This window comes from Pseudophryne corroboree, chromosome 4, assembly GCF_028390025.1.
Source record: "Pseudophryne corroboree isolate aPseCor3 chromosome 4, aPseCor3.hap2, whole genome shotgun sequence".
Lineage (NCBI taxonomy): Eukaryota > Metazoa > Chordata > Amphibia > Anura > Myobatrachidae > Pseudophryne > Pseudophryne corroboree.
The window spans coordinates 251,310,172-251,333,226 of NC_086447.1; the positions used below are offsets into that span (position 1 = coordinate 251,310,172).

Genomic DNA, 23,055 nt, shown 5'->3' on the forward strand with positions numbered 1-23,055 from the left:
GGGTGCTTCCCAACCTCCCCTCCTTTCCGTGGGACACTGCAGTCTGCAGGTGGGACAGTGCCATAAGATCGGGACTGTCCCACCATAATCAGACAGTCGGGAGGTATGCAAAAACCAACAAACATGTCTGTAACACTTATTCATGGTTTTTTTTATGGGAAGCGGGGGGGGGGGGGGGGTTAGTTTTTCAGTTGGTAAGAGTGATTTAAAGATTTTTATTTTGGTGCTTTTGAAGTTGCCCAAATTTTTGTACCTGATGAGAATAGCCCAGTGATGCTATGCTATAGGTGCTGGGTAATGTGTAGTAGAGACCTCAAGATCTCCTGTAAACTCATGCATGTGTGACTCATAATTAATTTGCCAATGGTACAGGTCATTGTCTCTGAAATGTACGCTCTCTAACAGGCTCCCTGAGTCATTATTGTTCTGTGATGTTCATTGCTACAGTTACTTTAAGTGCTCAATTACTTTTAAGGTTAAAGCCTGGAGCACATTTATTTTAATTAATGACCGAACAAATTCAATTGCATATACTGTATTTCCCATGTGAAGTAGCACATTAATAAACATTGTAAAGTCTGATTAATGATTGAAACCAGTGCAAATGGAAGTACAAAGGGTGAATTTGTAATTAGAGCTCGATGATGGGCCTGTGGTAAATAAGTACAAGGTGTTTAACATATTATTCACTGATTTGACATGTGGCTGCTTTTCTGGGGGTGTTTGCATCACTGGGAAAAATATTCTTGTTGTAACATCACTATGGAGCACAAACATTATGGGGTCAATCCGATTAGATGCGAGTTTGTTATATGAAACTCTCATACTGAACATCGCATGTACTGTATGTGTGCATCCCAAAAATTTGAGATACAGTTAGAAATGGCAATTTGCAGTAGTAGCAGTGAGGTTGTGCAACTTTTCTATAAAATGTGAGCTGGGAAAAGTGCATTTAAAAGTGAGGAAACCATCCTGGACCCCAAAAGAAGTGACGACCTAGATAATAGGACCATATAGAAGGCTGTTATTGGCTCTAAGGGAAAGTACTGGAGGTTTTTAATAGCTGTGAAATGGATGATTTTTGCACTTTTTATTAATAATAAAAAATGGTAGCATCAAATTAAGTCTTTCCCGCATTTTGGTATGTTTACCTGAAAACTGACATGTCATTATACAGATGTGTCCTCCCTCATCGTTGCTGCAGTCACATTATACGGTATCCGTTCACATGGTCGACCATGTTATGGTCGACAGTCATTAGGTCGACCACTATTGGTCGACATTGTCGACACATGAAAAGGTCGACATGAGTTTTTTAACTTTTTTTTCTTTTGGGGAACTTTTCCATACTTGACGATCCACATGGACTACGATTGGATCGGTAAAGTGTGCCGAGCGAAGCGGTAGCGGAGCGAAGGCACCATGCCCGAAGCATGGCGAGCGAAGCGAGGCATGCGAGGGGACGCGGTGCACTAATTGGGGTTCCCAGTCACTTTACGCAAAAAACGACACCAAAAAAAGAAGAAAAAAACTCATGTCGACCTTCATGTGTCGACCATTTTCATGTGTCGACCATGTGTCCATGTCGACCATGTCAATGTCGACCAATAGTGGTCGACCTAATGACTGTCGACCATAACATGGTCGACCATTCATACCGGAACCACATTATACAGCTTCTTTTTGTGAATTTTTCCCCGAAAATGTGTCTCATTTGCATCGCTATGCAAATTATATACACAAGCAGACTCTGCTGATTAAATTGATATGTGGCATATGCCTACAGTCTATGGGGTATATTCAATTGAAGTCGAATCCATTCCGACATTCATTTGTCGGAATGGATCCGACAAGGACTATTCAATGCCATCTTAATTCGACTTTAAAAAAAGTTGAATTGAGACGGGGGAGAGCCGCGGGAAGACGGGGAGGGCAGCGCTGCAGCCGCTGGAGCCGGGTGGACGCTGCTGTGAGCGGCGGCTGTGACACATCCTCCGGCTAAGCTGCTATAGCCGCTGCTGTAGCGCTGCTGTCACCTGTCTTCCCACGGCTCTGCCCGTCTCCCCGCTGGTCTCCCCCCTCTCCTCCTCTCGGCTCCCTCATTTCAATCGGACTGTTTTTAAAGTCGGATTGAGATGGTCGAAAAGGGGGCCAAATTCGTTTTCGACAGAAGCACTCGGATCGGCAGCTATTCCAGCTATTCTGCTGATCCACGTGCTTTTCGAATAATATAATAAGTCGAATAATTTGGGGTTATATTGAATAGGTCGGAACCCCTTCCGACCTAAAAAAGTTGAAAACTGCTGTCTTTTCGACAGTGGGCAGCTTTCGACTTTAATTGAATATACCCCTATATGCGACTTCGGCTATATCTGCATACAGAATGCTCCGGTAAAGTGTTTTCCTATCATTTTCAGCAAAAAAGTTTCTCCACTGGTCCAGTTCTCTACTCTTTTCACTGATTGATTAATCAGTCTCTTACTGCTTCAGTGTTCTCAGGGGTTGGGTATGGATGACCGGTAGTCAGGAAAGATGAGGTGGCCAGCGGAGAGAGGGGGGCGAACGCAAGGATACCTCTTGCGGGCTCGCTGCGCTCACCACGCAGCGGGCTAGGTGGTTCGCTGTGCTTGCCACAGGTTATATTCCTACTGTATAGGTGTCGTGGACTTCCACGAGTGAGAATAGTCCCTTTTGGTCTGCATGCCGCCAGGCTATTGATTGTGCGGGAATCCGGTGTTGGTATTGTGACTGGCGGTCTTCCGACTGCCGGTCACATAACCGCATCCCGTTCTCATATGTACGTAGTGTACTTCCAGTAGAGCTTTTCCTGTGCTGCTGCTTATGCTTCTCTAATGAGAACATTAAGGATACAGTAGTCTGTCTCCATATTTGCTGTAAAGTTTCACAGGTGTTATTTCTATGGATGCCAAATACAGTGTACTGCAGATATTTAACTTCAGGGCAGCCTGTCTCTGTGCCGGATACTATTATGTTGTATGTAACTATTTCTGTTTTTTAAGACCTGTGTCTTGCTTGGCTTATTCCATTAATAGAGATTCAAGTGCATCAATACGGTATCGATTCAGATGGTCGACAGTGTTAAGGTTGATACTCATTAGGTCGACCACGATTGGTTGACATGGAGAAATGGTCGACACATGAAAATGGTCGACACATGAAAAGGTCGACATGGCTTTTAAAAAACTAGATTTTTATTTTTCATACTTTACGATCCACGTGGACTACGATTGTGAATAGTAACCTGTGCCGAGCGTACCGGAGTGAGACACCTTGCCCGCAGTTCGCTCGCCATGCAAGGGGACGCGGTACACTAATTGGGGGTTGGTCATGTTACAGAAAAAATGGAAGAGAGTGTGGGCGCTAGTGAAATGACTTGGAGACACTTTAAAAAACTACTACACAATTGTCTATGGGTATTTGTCAATGAATTACACCTGTTCCTCGGAATGCAGCTACTAAATTGAGTTTGCTAAATCTCAATATTATACAAGAAAAAAAGGGGGGATGTTTAAAGAAGCGCCATCCATAAAGAAAAAGGTGTAATTATTGGATTTATTCAATAGATCACATATGTATTGACATACCACAAATATTAATCACAGTATCCCCCAGCAATAAACATGTATTAAGCAATTAAAAAGGTCACATGCATTAATAACTGATTTAAATGTATCCAATAATAACTGAACAGCTGTGAATATATAACCAGGAGGAAAAGCGCTTTTCAAAAATTAAAATGAGTAAAAAATTAAAAAATAAAAATAATAAAAAGTCTATATTAATAAGACTGTCCACTTAGAGATAACCCTGCACCAGTCTTTTTTTAGTTCCACAATGGCCTTGAATCAGACTCTTTATGATAGAAATTACAAGGTGGCAAGCATTTCCAGGACAGTTCAATTTAAGCAGATTCCTGCTCCAACAGTTCCATATGTTAAGTTACCCCTCACCTGTCGTTTAAAGATGAATACAGGTGAATTGCTGTATCAGGGTTGGAAATCTCCTATGCAGGAGTTATGTACTTTAAGTTGAATGGAGCCGTGGTTAGCAGATGTCAGTAAGAAGCTGGAATGACGGAGCTGGCCGCATCCGTATGTGATGACTGGGAACTACCTGTATCCACTGGTCTGCTCACGCTGCTGCACTGACGCCGGCTGTCAGTCGGAGCGCTGAAAGCCTGTGTTGTGGCTCTGGGTGCAGGGTCAAGAAATCGTGATTCAGGGAACTGCTTGACCAGTTTCTCAGCCTTGGTAATGAGGCTGTTTCATCAGACTTCTGATGAAACAGCCTCATTACCAAGGCTGAGAAACCGGTCAAGCAGTGCCCTTTTTTCACGATTTCTTGACCCTGCACACATCACTCCTGCATAGGAGATTTCCAACCCCGATACAGCAATTCACCTGTATTCATCTTTAAACGACAGATGAGGGGTATCTTAACATATGGAACTGTTGGAGCAGGAATCTGCTTAAATTGAACTGTCCTGGAAATGCTTGCCACCTTGTAATTTCTATCATAAAGAGTCTGATTCAAGCCCATTGTGGAACTAAAAAAGACTGGTGCAGTGTTGTCCCTAAGTGGACAGTCTTATTAATATAGACTTATTATCATTTTTATTTTTTCATTGTTTATTCATTTTAATTTTTGAAAAGCGCTTTTCCTCCTGGTTATATATTCACAGCTGTTCAGTTATTATTAGATACATTGAAATCAGTTATTAATGCATGTGACCTTTTTAATTGCTTAATACATGTTTATTGCTGGGGGGATACTGTGATTAATATTTGTGGTATGTCAATACATATGTGATCTATTAAATAAATCCAATAATTACACCTTTTTATTTATGGATGGCGCTTCTTTAAACATCCCCCCCATGTTACAGAAAAAATGACACCAAAAACAGTTAAAAAAATCTATGTCAACCTTTTCATGTGTTGACCTTTCATGTGCCGACCATTTTCATGTGTCGACCATTTGCCCATGCCTACCATGTCAGTGTCGACCAATAGTGGTCAACCTAATGACTGTCGACCTTAGCATTGTCGACCATTCATACCAGAACCCATCAATACCCCTAAAATTATTGGATTATGGAATTTAACAGTAGATAATAATAATATAGATAATAATAATAAAACATAGACAGTGGGCTCCCCATAATGCATTAACTCACCCCATTACTTAACAGCCTGGATTGGTCTCCAGTAAACCAGGGTAGACTATGATGTTGGTTTCCCCCTGGTAGATAGCCTTGGCTAGTTTTACTGGAGAATTCACAGCATGGGGTCCTTATACTGTACCTATGGTCATTGTTGGGATGGATTCTGTATGAGAGGAGTGGGAGGTCCAACAAATCCCAGAGGCTATCGGTTCTATGATGAAAGTTCTAGGGCCGTTCTAAGCGCCTATTTGCAGTGGCTGCCAGTGTAAGTGATATTCAAGTAGAAAACCATGGCAGATCTGCTGTTAATCTGAAAATTAGTATTTGTGATCCAAAAGGAAATCCGAGACAGATCTTTTATTTAGTAAAAGTCAAAATAATATAAATGATTCATACAGGACCACACCTCTCAATGAGAGAAGAATCAAATGGCCGGGAGTCTCCTAACCACTCAGCCAATTACAGCAGTTATTCCATGCTAGCTGTGATATGATTGGCTGGTAGTAAAGGGAATTCCATGAATTCCCCATTTTGTTCATACATTAATAGAGATCCATTGAATTATTTATCTTGTGTTAAAACAATTACCATTGCAACCCACCTCCATTTATGGCTATGACATATATATTTCAATACTAATTTCAGTGTAACACCTAACACTTTTAAAATGAAAGAAAGGTAAATATTGGGACATATAAATCAAGACATCAATTGACTTTAAAGTGTAGCTACCTGCTTTGAATGCACTGTAATGGAACAAGTAAAATCCAAAAAACTTTGACCCAAATGGGTATGGGCGCATAGAATAGAATGGGTTGTCTTTTTACACAGGTTTGCATGCATACTGCTTACACCCTTTTTAGACAGAAACGTCTGAAATACCCAGATTTTTCTTGGCATTTCAATGCCTGGTCGCTTAGGCGGACACAGTCTGATCCCCCCCCCCCCCCCCCCCTTCAAACAGGAGAGCAAGGAAAGGGTCAACTTGGGTCAAAATATCTGGGTCTCCGACTCTGGTAAATTCCTGGGTCGAAGTCCCGGGAATTTCAACCTGGGCTGACCCACTCACACAGAAAAAGGTTCCGTGTTTATTGGCATATTACCTGGTTGAACTTCTTAACCCGGTAATTTGACTTTCTGTGTGAAAGGGGTATTACATTAAAAATGTAAGCCAGGCGCAGCATTTGACATATGTAACTAGTATAACCATATATCATACAAATGCATAATAAAGAATGTATCTTGTCTTGATAAAATACAAATATTCAAACAAATGTTCCTTGTCTGCCAGGACTTCCTTTGTTGGGCACCTTTCCGGGATTTTGGTTGGCCTGTTATTCGTACATGGACCTCTGGGGCAGATTCTGACAGCTGCAGGTAATGACAGCATTAGGATAACAGTTGAAAGATGAGTAAGATCCACATTTCAAAGGCAATAGTCTTTTATAAGCCTCACCTGTGAGTTTAATGACTTACTTATGTGAGTTTAATTATGTAGTTGTCATTCATCACAAGCCATTTGTAGTAATATTAATATTTTACTTCTCCAATAGTGAACACAGAGCACACTTTATAGCATACACAAATTGATTGACATGATACATCAATAATAAAAAGGGACAATAAAACTGAACAAGGCTTATAGAGCATAATGAGTTTAAGTGGAGATAAATCAATGCCTACAGGCAAAGAGACCGGTGCTGAGAATCTCTTTCATTCAGTCAGTGATGAGAGACATATGGCGTGCAATACTTTGTCTTTCTCTGTTTTACACATTAAACAAACTACATGTGTATGTATAATTCAGCGTAACTGAGCACTAGATGAATATAAAATAATATGGCTGTCCTTAATTACCCTTTATACTACAATTAAACATAAACTTTGATGTAGTATTTCTCTAAATCCATACCTTATGTCCTTACACACTTTTAAACTGCCAATACAAACAGCGATTTGTAAGACCCCTTTAGTTGACCCCAAACTGCTGCATGTGTAGACCCAGAACAACCAGAAATTCAATGTGGATCTGGACTGGAGTAAAACAGAGTTTGTAAATGACTGCCAGTTTGTGAGCTTTTTGGCCTACTACACTATAAATGGGTCCCAAGTTATTCAATCACTATACCTTAGAGCCAAGGGACTGGAACAGTTTCTCTCGTTAGCTACTTGGGTGGCCAGATTAGAGAAAAACTGGACAGTCAGTCTTATTTTCCACCTTTTTCTTTTAAAGCACATTTGTCACTTTTGGCCTTCCTTAATGCCTTTCTAAGCAGCTAAGACCTCTCACCCCAGCGTATATCACTGACGGTCGGCTTGTATAAAGTTCAGTTAATATAGGATAATGCTCTACTTAATTTTATTTTCATATTAATTGCATATGTAGAGCTAGGATGACCTGAGACTCCGCCCATGAGGTCCCAGCATGGACATATTTATTATGGCAAAGTTACGCTATAGACCAGACTTTGTTGGCACAGTGAAAGCATACCTGTTGATGGGCCTGGTCACATGAAACTGATAACCTGTCAGTATGCACTGATCCATGATACCATACTGATTTATTCTTATGTGTTTAATTTGTACATTATTATTCCTGTTTAGCGCCTCTCTTCAATAGTGGCCGTGCAGCAAGACGAGGAAATGTCAGATATGATGGTAGGCAATTTTAATAAATCTACTATTCTCTACATGCTTAATGCCTAATTATTTTTACATGTCACTTTAACTGCATTTAATATAATGTACTATGTCATTAAACACTTAACTGGTGTTTATTTTTCATGAAACTCCTAGAAATTGTTGATTTAAAATATTTTTTTTTTAATAAGTATAAAACATTTTTCAAAAGATATTGAAATATTTTATTGAAAAAAAAAATGTGTAGAGGTTGTCTTGCAGCCCCCTCATCCCCCCCCCCCCGTGTCCATAGACACGCATTGTAAAAAATGTTCCCCTCTCCCCTCAGTGCCCATAATTTTCCCTGTATTAGTATCCCCGCCCCCAATGTGCCACTTTATGCATGTAAAACTGCCTCCCTCCAAGAAACAAACTTTTGGAGGGAGCATCACCCCTCCCTTCCCAGTGGCAAAAGTGCACCACTGTAACTTCCCCAGCAATGCCCCATCCTCCTTGGTATTTCCACTCCCCAACATATAACTGATCACCAATTCCCCGTTGCAGCTGATCTCTGCACTTGCAGAAATCAGCCTTACAGTGCTCGGAGATAAATAAAGTTTCCCTTTTGGCACTTTTTGCTTTCTGCTCATGTGCCCCAGAGTGCCATTCACACTGCATTCTGAGGTGCGATTTTGGTGGTCCCAGACTGTGACTGCACTGCCTGTGGGGCCAGAAGAGAAGGTGGAGACACGTCCTTTACGTGTGCAGAATGGATCTTTTCTGAAATAATTGGGGGACATAACAACTGAGACAAAAGCCTGTGTAGCTGCATTCACATCCCATGCAACCTTACCAGTTAAGTGCCTAATAAAGTGAAAAAATAAGGCAGTTTTCTCTTAATGTTTATGGACAGATATTTGCATAGCGTACTGAAATCGCACTGTGCTTCACAGAGAAGTTTTAGTCATTCATAGTCCCTGCTCCAGTGGCGCATACATTCTATATTACATATCACACAAGGATTTTTTTTCTCTTTTGTACATAGCAGCCAATTAAAATGCCTGCATGTTTTTGGTTAGTACATACGCTAACGGTCATGTTTTAGAACACCTCCATTTTCCAGTTTTGATTGAAATGCATGAAGTTTAATGCCTCAGTGTACTCTGAAACTAAAGAGCCCCATACACTAGAACGATAATGCCCGATTACATGCGATTTCGACCTTTTGGTCCGATATATTGGATGAAAAGTGTCAAATCGTATGTGTTTTCCATCCGATCCAATGCGCGATCCCGTGAGTGTCGGGTCGGATCCCCTAGGTTGCAAGTGCTGCACTCATGATATATCGTAATTGCATGGAAAAAGGTGTGTTTTTTTTGTGCCTGCGATATATCGCGTGCAATATATCATAGGAAGTTTGACTGGCATTCTCAGGACACTCCCATCAGTGGCAGCAGCAGCAGCAGCAGCAGCTACGACGCAGCAGAAGGAGAGCGCATCGGTTTGATTGGATTTCATTACCCCAAGTATGTATTTAATCCACACTGACCACCAATATCACTGTCCACCTATCACACTGTCCACCAATGTATATCACACTGTCCACCAATGTATATCACACTGTCCACCAATGTATATCACACTGTCCACCAATGTATATCACACTGACCACCAATATCACTGTCCACCTATCACACTGTCCACCAATGTATATCACACTGACCACCAATATCACTGTCCACCTATCACACTGTCCACCAATGTATATCACACTGTCCACCAATGTATTCTAAATTATTGTTCACATTTTATTAATTTCTGTGGGCCCAAAGTCATTTTAACAACCCCTAATGGCCATGTGTTTTCAGCGCCACTGTACCCCAATGCTGCCTTTGATGTTTGGGTAATGTGGAAACTATTTTCAAAAAACAATATATTTTAAAACCATATATTATCCAAATTTAACCATATATCAAAACATTTCGAAAGTATATTTTTAAACTTAAGTAAAACCATTTTGAGAAAGAAAAAAACTACTTTATTTTAAAACCATATATTATCCAAATTTAACCATATAAACATAACCATATAACCGTTTAACCATTTAACCATATACCTTAAGTAAAATCATTTTGAAACAGAAAATATATAACAGTTTTTGCACAACTTTTTTTTCCTTATAGGTGTGTCTCTGGATCAAGACATAGACTTCATCACCGGCCTACTAGACATGTACCGTAGCCATGAATGTCTATGGAAGGTCAAAGCGAAGGGGTATTCAGATAAAGTGCGGCGGAATGCGGCCTTGGAGGAGCTAGTGGATTACAGCAGGCCCTTTGTGTCCGGTGCTGACAAGGACTGGGTTAAGAAAAAGATCCAGAACCTGCGTACTGTGTTCCTCAAAGAACACAAAAAAAATGGAATAGTCAAAAAGGTCTGGAGCTGGTTCCTCCCAGGTTTACAAGACCTCGCTCTGGTACTACACCTTACTGGAGTTTGTCCTAGACCAGGAGCCTACCCGACCAGGTTTCACCTCCCTTCCTCGGACTGCCACACCAGAGCCTGAAGAGGGTGAACTATCTCTGTCGGCATCTGTAAGTATAGTTTTTGGAATACGTTTTTAAAGGTTCACTAAAGTTTTTGCAAGTTCCATCAGTCCAACACAGTCCACTTAAATGTGGTCCTCCTGCCAATCGATTGCACCCACCTGTTAAAATAGGCCAGGTACTTGTCCCTGATCTGTTTTGCCCGTATACTCGCCCTAGAAGGAAGTGGAGGTGGTTCCACAGAGGGAAACTGTGAAATCTCCTCTGAGTGTTCTGGGTCTGGGTCTCCTGGCGCTGCTTTGGGCAGTGTCCTATGGTGGGTGGTTTTTCTGCGCAAATAGTAATGCAAGACGCAGCTCGCACTCACCACCCAATCTATCTTCTCCACCTGCAATTTTATAGCCGTTAGGAATATCTAGAAGCGGCTAGACAGGATGCCAAAAGTGTTCTCTGCAATTCGGCTTGCCCTGGATAGCCTATAATTGTAGATCCGCTTCTCCCTTGTCAGGTGCCTTTGGGGGTACGGCTTCATAATGTTCTAGTGGAGTGCGAATGCCTCATCAGCCACGAAAACAAAATTGAGGCCGTGCTTGATTTGCTCCCTAGATGGCAAGTTCAGGGTCTTTGTGGTGAGCCACTCGTAGAAGGCGGTATTCTTCAGCAAGCCACCGTCTGATGCATATCCGTTTTTGCCAACGTCAATGAAGATGAATTCGTAGTTGGCATTCACCACTGCCATCAGCACAATGCTGAAATATCCTTTATAATTAAAATAAAGGGATCCGCTGTTTGCAGGAGGGTTGATGCGGACGTGTTTGCCATCTATCGCTCCCCCACAGTTAGGGAATTGCCAGGTGGTGGCAAACTCCTCTGCCACGGCTTACCATTCTGATGTACGTGCAGGGAGTTATAAAAAAAAATAGAAATAAAAAATTAAAACATGTATTTCAACAGTGTATTTTTTTTTTTTTTTTATCTACTACATGGTGGAAGTGTGGAGATTCCCACCACCCAATACCTCAGTCTCATCCAGGATACGGAGGAATCCCAGACCCTTGATCCTACCCCTGAAGCACCAGATACCCCTGTAGCACCAGATACCCCTGCAGCACCAGCTTCTCTGCCGCGCCAACCCCAAGCTTCCCGGAAGCAAACCCAGAAAATAAAAACAGAGCAGGAGGGCGAAGACCTCATCTTTGAGGAGATCAAGACAAGACTTGCCCAGCCCCCCGACCACTACATCAAATTTGGGGAATTCATGGCCTCTGCGATGCGCAACCTGCCGCCAGGTCAAGCGGAGCAGATTGAGAGTCTCAATTTCAAGATGCTTAACAAGGCCCGAAAAGCGCAACTACATAACAATGTCGTACTGTTTGACCGCCTTCCTGTCACTGCTCCTCTCACCCACCCCATTCTATTCCGCCCACCCAACCGCAGCCTACTCCCCCACCCACCTGCTCCTCAGCCATATACTCTGCTATACTGGAGGCAGAGGAGGACATGCCTCAGTTTGAATGTTTGTAGGCATCTTATAATTCCCAATAAATATGGTGCGGTATAGGCTATATGGTGTTTTGAGGCCAGATTTTTTGTGGAGGATACACGCATGCTGTAGGTGCATAATAATGGGGCCGGGCCCATTCATTCTGCACTTTACAGCATGTGTGTATTCTCCCAATCATATCTATGACCAAAACACCATATAGCCCTCCCATCTTAGGAGTGAAAGTACCGCACTCTATTTATTGGGAATTAAAAGTAAATAAACTGTTATTTAATCATTATCTATTTTATAACATATATATCCAAATTTTAATGTCATGTTTTATATTTATATGTGCCATGTTGGCAAATCATTGCATAGTTTTTGCACAGTTGTTTAAAACAAAGAAAACAAACGACTTTTTTTCTATAAACAGTTTAAGTAACTAAACAGGTGTGGTGTGTATTTTATTTACATTTAAATACTGGTCCTGCAGCACCTTCACAATGGCCTTGTAGGTGTCAGGGATGATCCGACCCAAAGCCTTGGGTGGAGATGAGGGTCCCGAACTTAAGGCCCTCCAGCGACCGCCCTGTAGCCAGGTACCTCAGCGTTACAGTCAGCCTCTCATCAGCAGGGATGGTCCTCCGCATCTTGGTGTCCTGCCTCTCGATGTAGGGAGTCACAAGGTCCAGCAACTCCTGGAAGGTATCGTCATCCATTCGCAGGTAGTTGCGATAATCTTCAGGGTCATTATCCTTACCCCGCATGCTGGTACTTGTGGTTCTCCAAGTAACAGCATGCGGGGGAGGCTTGCTGGGAACTGTAGTTCCACAGCAAAAGACAATATTTATTTCTAATGTTTACACTTTTAAGGGCTATCAGCCTGCCATCCACAGCCGACGGATGGCGGGGATAGCCCCTGGTTCATCTTTTGCCCTTGGGTGCCTAGAGGGGGCTGATCTCTTTATTGGGGGGTCCCCACTCCCCCAGGGAACCCCGGCCAGGGGGGAATAGTTGGGGGGGGTAATGTGCCACGGCCGCAGGAACCTATATAAATGTGTCCTCTGGCTGTGGCATTATCTCCTTGGCTAGTGGAGCCTGGTGCTGATGTCAGAAATATGGGGGACCCCTATGTCCTTTTCCCCCCGTATTTTTGTAACCAGGACCGGTCCAAGATCCCGGTGCTGGTTGTTAAAATATGGGGATCCCCTACGCAATTTTTTCCCTGTATTATAGCAACCAGGATCGGGGCTGGTTATGCTTTGGATTAGGGAGGTGGGGTAAACGGGACTGCACATCTCTTTTTTTTACTTTTGTAATCATTTTTCTTTTACAGACAGAAGCATTTACGGATATCACTGATCTGTGCATTCTTCTGTCAAACTCGCACAATGTAATGAAACTCACATTACATTGTGCGAGTTCTAAAAAACTTACCCGACATCACAATAGCCTCAAACTTAAAAACTCACAGGCTATTAGATTGGGCGAGTTTTGGGACAAATTCGTACCTACTAATGTGTGAGAAGGTGTGGGTTTGACCCACACATTAATATCGCACCTCATTACATCCTGCTGATTATATAATTTCTGCTGCGGGGTACACTGGGCTCCACAGGGAATGACATTGGGGTGTAGAGTAGGATCTTGATCCGAGGCACCAACAGGCTCAAAGCTTTGACCTTTTTCCCAAGATGCATAGCGCCGCCTCCTGTTATAACCCCGCCTCCGTGCACAGGAGCTCAGTTTTTGTAGTTGGTGCCATGCAGTAAGCAGGCACATAACAGGGGGGCTGCTCCAGCAGCCCTGAGAGAAGCTTTTAAAGAATATTGAAGACTTCAAGGGCTGCAGCAGAGACACTGACTGTGTTAGAGGTCAGTCAGACATCTCCTGCTGCAGCTCCATCACCTCCCCCAGCGGCGCTGTACACTCCCATGCCCTGGTTGCCGGGTACCTACAGCGGAGGCTCCGGTTTTCTTCAAAGTTAGTCACACACACGACCGCTGTTCTCCCAGATCGTGTGGCTGCACTCAGGGAGGAGGTAAGGGGTCCCCTCAACGGGACACGCTGTAAATCGCGATCCCGCGCGCCCGTGGACACTGTGGTAGTACAGGGATCCCACTAGACCACCAGGGCATGGGCACAGGTCGGTTTTCTCTCATAAAACTGTTTTACTAAGCCCCCAGTACCCGGTGGTGAAGTCCAGCAGAGGGATAAGGCTTTGACCTGTAGCCCCAGCCCCAGGGCGCCATTTAGAGTAAATGTTCCCGCCCTGGAGCTGCATATCTCTCTCTCCCTCACTCCCTGTCAGCGTTTGGGCGCCATTATAGCAAGCAGAGCTGATCCTGGGACTGTTTGGGCAAATCCTCCTCTGTAAAGCCGCCTGCATGTCAGCGCTGTGCATTTTACAGGACACTTAAGTATTCTACATGTCTACTGACAGTGTTAGTTAAGAAAAAGTGCATTTAGTCAGGGTCATTTAGTATAAGTACCCTGTGATATACATCCAGTATTTACTGTGCATTGTTATATCTATTAAGTGTATAGCTATACATAGTACTACTCTGTATTGCTAGTCCAGTGCAGTTTTATTGCATGTCATAATTTCTGCATTGTACAAACTGGGCCTCTGTGTATGTTCATATAGCTGCTGTGTGACCTCCATTTCGTATATCTCACTCAGATTGCTATCCCTATATTCTATAACCTGAGGGGGCTAAGTGTGTCAGGTTTATAATAATATAGGCAGTTCACAGGATATACTCAGTGTGTATTTTTCTCTGTGATTTTTAGTCGCCATATACCTCTTGAATTCCCTGTTTGTGCTGATACACTACACAGGGGGTTCTTGTCAGGTATTGTGCTGCTGATATTGTACTGTGTTGCCTTGCATTGAGCTTTTGATTATATCAGCTACAAAGGGCAACGGTGCTGGGGCTGATCCCACATTGCGTGGTGTTGACGCTGCAGACACATTTGAGGATAACATAGCAGCTGAGGGTTCAGGTTCTGGGGGTTCCTTACCCTTTAGTGGGACTGTAGCAACGGGGGTGCAAAATGACCCACCTTGGGCTACCTTCTCCACTCTATTGAATATGCTGGTAACTAGACTAATGCCCCCTATGGGACCTCCTGTGCCGGTACAACCGCTTATGCTCCCCGCGGTTAACCCGCCGTGTGCAGATTAACTGTCCAATCAGTTACAGCAATTGAACCAATCACTGACTGCTCAAAAGTCTAACCCTTGCCCGCCTAAGACCAAGGGGTCCTCTAAGCGGGCAATTACTTCCTCACATTCCACCAACGTCCCAGACACCTCGTCTGATGAGGATGGCGTTTATACGGACCCCACAGATTCTGATCATGATGCTTCTGATGGGGAAGTTGTTTCGCAGGTGGATGTTCCTGACTTGTTAGGGGCTATCAGGCTCATTCTTCAGGTTGATGATGAACCGGAGCCTGACACTGCCCCTAAGAAACCGGACAGGTTTAAACGTCAGAAGGTGGTTAAACAAGTTTTACCTCACTCTGAACATTTAGTCTTGGGAAAATCCAGGAAAGAAGTTCACGCCTCACAAGAAGATGCTGGCTCGCTACCCCTTCGCTGCGGAGCTTAGTAAAAATTGGGAAACACCCCCGCCAGTGGATTCGCAAGTGGCGCGGCTAGTAGTATCCTCAGCTCTGCCTGTAACTACTGTTACGTCCTTGAGAGAGCCAACGGACAGGCGTGTGGAGGGTTGTTTCTACAACCCTCCACACCCTATGCAATCTACACCCTTAATAGTGCGGTGCATAGGCCCACTATTGCAGCGACATGGGCTGCAGAAGCTGTGGAAGCATGGGCTCAGGAACTGGAGGCGGAGTTGCCTTCCCATGCTTCCGATCATGCTAGACAATGCCTGTCGTATATTGTTACAGTGTCTAATTACATTAAAAGAGCGGCTGCTGATGCCGCTATTCTGGCGGCCAAGGCTTCTACTACGTCTATTTTGGCTCACCGAATTCTCTGGTTACGGTCCTGGTCTGTGGACATGGACTCTAAGAAAACCCTGGAGGTACTCCCCTTCAAAGGAGACATTCTTTTCGGAGAAGACCTCAACAAGATAGTGGCTGACTTAGCGTCTGCTAAAACAGCATGTTTTCCTAGTACTGTTCCTTCAGTTCTGAAGGCTAAGAGTACTTCCTTTCGCTCCTTTCGTCATTCAGGGAAAGCAAAAGGTCAGGCGTACCCAAAACAGGTTTGCACTTCCAAACCCAATAAGCCCAAACCCAAACGGGCCTTGGCTGCCCGTCAGCCTGCTTCCAAAACTGACAGGCCTGCTGCATGACGGGGCGGACCTCCCTCTGGGGGATCCCAGAGGAGGGGGCCGACTTCTAGGGTTTACCAAGGAATGGTTGAAGACCACTTCCGATGCCTGGGTACGGGAAATCGTCACTTGAGGTTACGCCGTATCCTTCAAGAATCGTCCCCCTCATCGATTTTGCCTGACAGACGTCCCTTCAGATCAGGTGAAGGCAAAGACTCTTCATTCAGTGGTACAGTCCCTCCTGGACACACGAGTGGTAGTACAGGTGCCTCTGCCTCAGAGAGGCAAGGGGTACTATTCACCGCTGTTCCTAGTCCCGAAACCGAATGGGTCTTCCCGGCCCATTCTCAACTTCAAGTCCTTGAACAAATTTGTAAAGGTCTCCAAGTTTCGTATGGAAACTCTTCGCTCTATTGTTCTGGCCTTGGATCCTGGGGACTATATGGTCTCGCTGGACGTACAGGATGCTTACCAGCATATTCCCATTGCAGTGTCGCATCAGCAGTACCTGAGGTTTGCTGTTGGCAACCTCCATTAACAATTTCGGGCGGTACCTTTTGGTTTGACCACGGCTCCGCGAGTCTTCACCAAGGTCATGGCGGTAATGACGGCTGTACGCCGTCAAGGGGTCAGGATCCTACCATACTCGGACGACTTGTTGATTCTGGCAAATTCCCCAGAGATTCTCCTACGCCATCTGGATCGGACTATCCAGTTTCTGCAAGCCCTTGGGTGGCTCATCAACTGGAAGAAATCCTCCCTGGTCCCTGCTGAGAGCATGGTGCACCTGGGAGCGTTGTTGGACACTCACAACCAGCGGTTGTTCTTGTCTCAGGAGAAAGTTCTGAAGCTTCAGTACAGGATTCGATGCTTCCTCTCTCGTCCGCAAGTGTTCATACATTCGGCAATGCAAGTGCTAGGTCTCATGTTGTCTGCTTTCGACATGATGGAGTACGCTCAATTCCATTCCCGCCCTCTCCAAAGGCTGATTCTTGCCAAGTGGGACGGCCTGCCTTACCGGATCAGGTCTCAAATTATCTCATTGCCTCCAGAGGTCCGTCTGTCACTGAGCTGGTGGCTTCAGGACCAACGATTGAGCAGGGGTCATCCCTTCTGGATCTCCAACCGGTTCCTTCTGATGACGGGCGCCAGTCTGAGAGGTTGGGGCGCGGTGCTGGAGCAACACTCCCTTCAGGGTCGGTGGACCAAGGAGGAGTCTCTCCTCCCGATAAACATTCTGGAATTACGGGCGGTGTTGAACTCTTTGAACTTGGCCCAGCATTTAATACAGAAAAGACCTGTTCAAGTACAGTCGTACAACGCCACCACGGTGGCGTACATCAATCATCAAGGCGGCACTCGAAGCCGCATGGCAATGAGGGAAGTATCACGGATACTTCAGTGGGCGGAACGCCATCTGCCAGCCATATCGGCAGTGTTCATTCCGGGGGTCCTAAACTGGGAAGCGGACATTCTCAGTCACCAGGACGTACACGCCGGAGAGTGGAGCTTCCATCCAGAAGTGTTTCAACTCCTCGTGGACAAGTGGGGCCTTCCAGATGTGGACATGATGGCATCTCGACACAATCACAAGGTTCCGGTGTTCGGAGCAAGGACAAGGGATCCTCAAGCAGCGTTCGTGGATGCACTGGCAATTCCATGGAACTTTCGGCTGCCATACGTGTTCCCTCCAGTGTCACTCCTGCCCAGAGTAATAAGGAAGTTCAAGCAAGAAGAAGGAATCCTACTTCTGATCACTCCAGCGTGGCCCAGACGGCATTGGTTCTCAGACCTTCAGGGTCTCTTGATAGAGCGTCTCCTCCTACTTCCGCAATGCCCAGATCTCTTCGTTCAGGGCCCCTGTGTATATCAGGATTTAGCCCGATTGGCTTTGACGGTGTGGCTCTTGAAGCTTCCGTCTTTTTCTGAGGCGGTCATTCAAACCATGTTGAAGGCCTGGAAACCGGCTTCTGCTCGGATTTATCATAGGGTCTGTAATTCTTACTTTGCTTGGTGCTCATCTAACAATCATGACACTTACAACTCCGTCAAGGTTCATATTTCTGCCTTGTTGGTTTTGTTTCAGAGAAAAATTGCGACCTTACCTGATGTGCATACGTTCACTCAGGGTGTGTTGCGGACTCAACCTTCTTATGTCCCGCCGGTGGCTTCTTGGGACTTGTCGGTGGTTCTGGAGGCGTTGCACGGGTCTCCGTTTGAGCCTCTTGAATCTGCAGACCTTAAGTGGCTTTCTCTTAAGGTATTGTTTCTGCTGGCTATTGCCTCTGCTAGACGGGTGTCGGATTTGGGTGCCTTGTCTTGTAGGTCACCATATCTGATTTTTCACTGTGGTTCTTATAACATGTCCCGGGTATTTACCTAAGGCGGTGTCTTCTTTCCACCATAATCAGGAGATTGTGGTTCTGGCCTTTGCCTCTCCTGATTTGTCTTCCAAAGAATGGTCTTTGGATGTGGTACGGGCTTTCCGTATCTACGTGAAGAGAACTGCCTCCATTAGGAGGTCGGATTCTCTGTTCTGTTTGGTTTTCACAAACGTGGCTGGCCTGCTCACAAGCAGACCCTGGCCAGATGGATTAGAATGGTGATTGCACATGCTTATGTACAGGCTGGCCTTCCAGCTCCTGCTACCATAAAGGCCCATTCTACTCGGTCGGTTGGACCTTCTTGGGCGGCCCGCAGTGGTGCGAACCTTGAGCAATTGTGCAAGGCGGCTACGTGGTCCTCAGTGAACACGTTCATAAGGTTCTATGCCTTCGATATTTCCGCCTCCTAGGATGCTTCCTTTGGACGCCGGGTTCTTGTGCCTGCTACAGTGTGGCCCCTCCCATAAGGAACTACTTTAGAACATCCCCAATGTCATTCCCTGTGAAGCCCAGTGTATCCTGCAGCAGAAAATGAGATTTATGGTAAGAACGTACTGTTGTTAAATCTTTTTCTGCGAGGTACACTGGGCTCCACAGGGCGCCCACCCTGACGCACTTAGCTTCCTTGGGTTGTTATGGCATTAGCCGCTGACACTTTCTCCTGTCGTGAGAATGTGGTGTATGTGGCTACTAACAGTTGTCGTCTCTTTTGCCTACTACTTCATTGGGCTGGTTAACAAAAACTGAGCTCCTGTGCATGGAGGCGGGGTTATAGAGGAGGCGGCGCTATGCATCTTGGGAAGAAGGTCAAAGCTTTGAGCCTGTCATTCCCTGTGGAGCCCAGTGTACCTCGCAGAAAGAGATTTAACAATGGTAAGTTCTTACCATAAATCTCGTTTTTATCCCGGTCTTACCTATAATAGTGCCCATTCTTATATCTAGATTTAACCAGGCATCAGTTAATTTGCATCATAATTGTAAATAAAGCATAGTAAAAAAAAATATATAAAAAGTACCATGAGTGCTAAACTGCCTAGGAAATGTTATACACATACATGTTCTCCAACATTTCAAAGAAGTAGCAAATTTGGGGTAAATGTATTACACCCGCACTTATCATGCGGAGATATAGCGCTTCCTGCTTTGCCTCTTTACTGAGGCAAAACAGGAAGCAACATCGCTGAGATGTATTAACATCTCTGCTGCCGAAGTGGCGGAGTGAAAACTCCTCCCTCTGGAAAATGCTGCCAGTGCTCGACAGTGCTTAGTGCTGATGCTCTGTGTCTCTCACTGCCCGGCTCTTGTGCACATACACAAGATCTCACTACTCTCACGAGATCTCACATACAGCCTGGAGCCAGGAGCTGCTGCAGCCAGGGACAGAGCTGTCCCTGCTGTGGTGATGGGGCAATGACACCTGCAGCTGTTGAAATCAATAGCTGCAGGTGTCGGAATGGTCAGTACTAATGACCGCTCTTACATTGCCCTGCATATTGGCGTAGCAGTAATAAGCACTAATAATAACAAGGGCACATAAGGCCGCTATCATGGGGTTATACATGGGGGAGAAGCGGTATCAGTGCACATAACATGCGCTGATACCACTTTTCCCCATAACGGAGGATCATACATCAGGGCCAAAGTAACAATGTCATCTGTCAGATGATATGCAGTATATGCCAGAGCAAGGTCGCCAAAACAGTCTAATTAGATGTAAGACAAAAGTAGACAGAATAGACACTGTACATCAGACAGACATACAGTACATATGATATGATTGACAGTCAAAACTCATTTGCTGGTATCCGGCAGTGCAGGGGTTACTGTTAAAATCGTCCGTGAAAGAAATAGCCGCCTTGTGTATTGCTGAAAAGATTGGGTAGAACTAGTGATGCGTAGTTGGGATCTAAAACTCAAGTGGTTACTTGGTTGTGCCCATGATTGTTACACTGGATGTCTGCATGTAAGGAAGAACCGGCAAGGCAGTTTTGTACCGCAGGATGTTGCTAAGTAACTGATGTTTGCCAGGGGGTGTATAAGGGAAAGGAATTCCTGTGGTTGGCATGTACTGGTAACTAGGGGCCTGATTCAGAGATGGACGAAATCCCGATATTTACGCAGTTGAGCAATTTTCGGTCAGCTGCGCACTGGACCACTGTGACAAGATCATCGCGGCACTGCACATGTACCACGTTTGTCTTTTGCAATCGCAGTCCATTGAGGATTTATTTCAAAAGTGATTAACAGTCATGGACCATTTGTGGACAGTTACGGGGAGAAGCGGCAAAAACTCAGGGGTGTCGTAACTGTTTTCAGGGCGTGTCTATGCCAGCGACTGTGATCCCATATGCAGCTGCAATGGCTCTGGCATCCTGCTTCCTGCGGCCAAACTGCAAGACTTTAGGGTTACTTAGAAGTTCAATAATTGACTTATTTGCAACCGACACTGAGTCTCGATCAGGAGAGACATGTGAGAGAGAGTCCCTTTCTTCAGCAGCCACTCCTTGCTCCAAACAGACCTCACCCTCTTCCCTTTCAGATCCCTGTCACGTTTCAGCTTCATATAGCCATAGGCTTACCTGTAAGAATCCATCACAGAATAGGGTATAGCACTTTGTTGAAACAAGCCAAACAAAGCAGGTAGCACGGTAGCAATGTGGAACGCTCGGTAGGTATAAACAAGCCTCACTAATCACAGAGCAGCAGTGTGCACATGGCTAAAATGGCTGCTGCTTTTTATATGCCTATTTGGCCCAACCCCCCCTAGTACCCTAATCCAGTGCATCAGATTTATCTTATGGTACATGTGAATGCAGTGCGATAAATCGCATGCGATATGTCGCCAAGTGACATATCGCATGCGATAGATCGCATGCAAAAATAGCCACACATGTACCAAATCGTATGGAATCTTATGGAACCACTCCCGGGAAGCTCCCGGGAGAGTTCAAGGGAAATCGCATCCGACTTCAGCCTCAGACATATCGTTGTAGTGTATGGGGCCCTTAAAGGTGTGTGCACACGAGAGTCTATGTTCGATTTTGACTTTACGATTTCCCCTGAACTCCCTAGAGGCCAGCACTTCTGATTTTGACTAACTTTTCTTGAGATTTTGACTATGTGTGCTTGTGATTTTGGCTTATGTGAGATTTTGACTAGGGCCCTCATTCCGAGTTGTTCGCTCGGTATTTTTCATCGCATCGCAGTGAGAATTCTCTTAGTGCGCATGCGTAATGTTCGCACTGCGCATGCGTCAAGTAACTTTACTAAGAAGAAAGTAATTTTACTCACGGCTTTTTCGTCGCTCCGGAGAACGCATTGTGATTGACAGGAAATGGGTGTTACTGGGCGGATGTACGGCGTTTTAGGGGCGTGTGGCAGGAAACGCTACCGTTTCCGGAAAAAACGCAGGCGTGTCTGGAGAAACGGTGGGAGTGCTTGGGCGAACGCTGGGTGTGTTTATGACGTCAGCCGGGACCGAAAAGCACTGAATTGATCGCACAGGCAGAGTAAGTCTGGAGTTACTCAGAAACTGCTAACTCGGTTTTGATCGCAATATTGCGAATACATCGGTCGCACATTTAAGATGTTTAGATTCACTCCCAGTAGGCGGCGGCTTAGCGTGTGTAACTCTGCTATAATCGCCTTGCGAGCGAACAACTCGGAATGAGGGCCTATATCATTATAATAGTGGGATGACATTACAGGATTGAGGTGAGTGACTTTTTCTTTCAAATAAAGACTGGCAGCCGTTTCAAAACACTGCATTTCTACTCTGTGGCTGAGCACTGTTTTTTCCTCTTTTTTTTGTTGTTGTAATTTTACAGGTACCCCATGGATTCTACATGGACAAGAGGACCGAGGGGCTGCGTGGTACACTAGGTAAGTATGTGTGAGTGTGTAAGTGTGTGTTGATAAACTTTTACTTTCACGGTGTGTGTGTGTGTGTGTGTGTGTGTGTGTGTGTGTGTGTGTGTGTGTGTGTGTGTGTGTGTGTGTGTGTGTGTGTGGGGTATTTCTTTTGTTATGGAACTACAGGTACCAGCTGGTGCTTTAATTCTCCACATGCTGGTACTTGTGGTTCTCAAAGTACCAGCATGCGGGGAAGGCTTGCTGGGGACAGCCTTGGGCTTCATCCCTGGCCCTTGGGTGCCTGGAGGGGGGGGGGGGGGGGTCCCCATCTTCCCAGGGAACCCCGGCCAGGGTTGACTAGTTGGGGTGTGTGATGCTGCGGCCGCAGGGACCTGTATAAAAGTGTCCCCCGACTGCGGCATCACCTCCCTGGCTAGTGGAGCCTGGAGCTGGTTTCAAAAATACGGGGGGCCCCTACTTTTGTCCCCCGCATTTTTGGAACCAGGACTGGTCCAAGAGTCCAGTGCTGTTTGCTTAAATATGGGGGACCCCTACTCATTTTTTCCTGTATTTTTGCAACCAGGACCAGCTCAAATAGTCCGGAGCTGGTTATGCTTTTGGGGGGACCTGCACATCGTTTTTTAAAACAAAGTTTTACACGTTCTTAACATTTTCG

At 45.1% G+C, this 23,055-nt stretch overlaps 1 protein-coding gene across 6 annotated transcripts in view; it reads left to right on the forward strand.

Annotated features, from left to right (window-relative positions):
• Positions 1–23,055, forward strand: part of RHBDD1 (rhomboid domain containing 1) — a 292,572-nt gene that overhangs the window by 191,038 nt on the left and 78,479 nt on the right. For 4 of the 6 annotated variants that reach the window (XM_063916020.1, XM_063916021.1, XM_063916019.1 and 1 more), the window contains exons 4-7: positions 6,477–6,562; positions 7,790–7,843; positions 9,988–10,398; positions 11,344–12,240. In XM_063916020.1, the coding sequence (XP_063772090.1) occupies positions 6,477–6,562; positions 7,790–7,843; positions 9,988–10,370 (523 nt within the window). In that variant the 3' untranslated portion in view covers positions 10,371–10,398; positions 11,344–12,240. Of the gene's footprint in view, positions 1–6,476; positions 6,563–7,789; positions 7,844–9,987; positions 10,399–11,343; positions 12,241–23,055 lie in introns of those variants that run through there. The other 2 variants (XM_063916025.1, XM_063916024.1) reach the window with 1 other exon arrangement.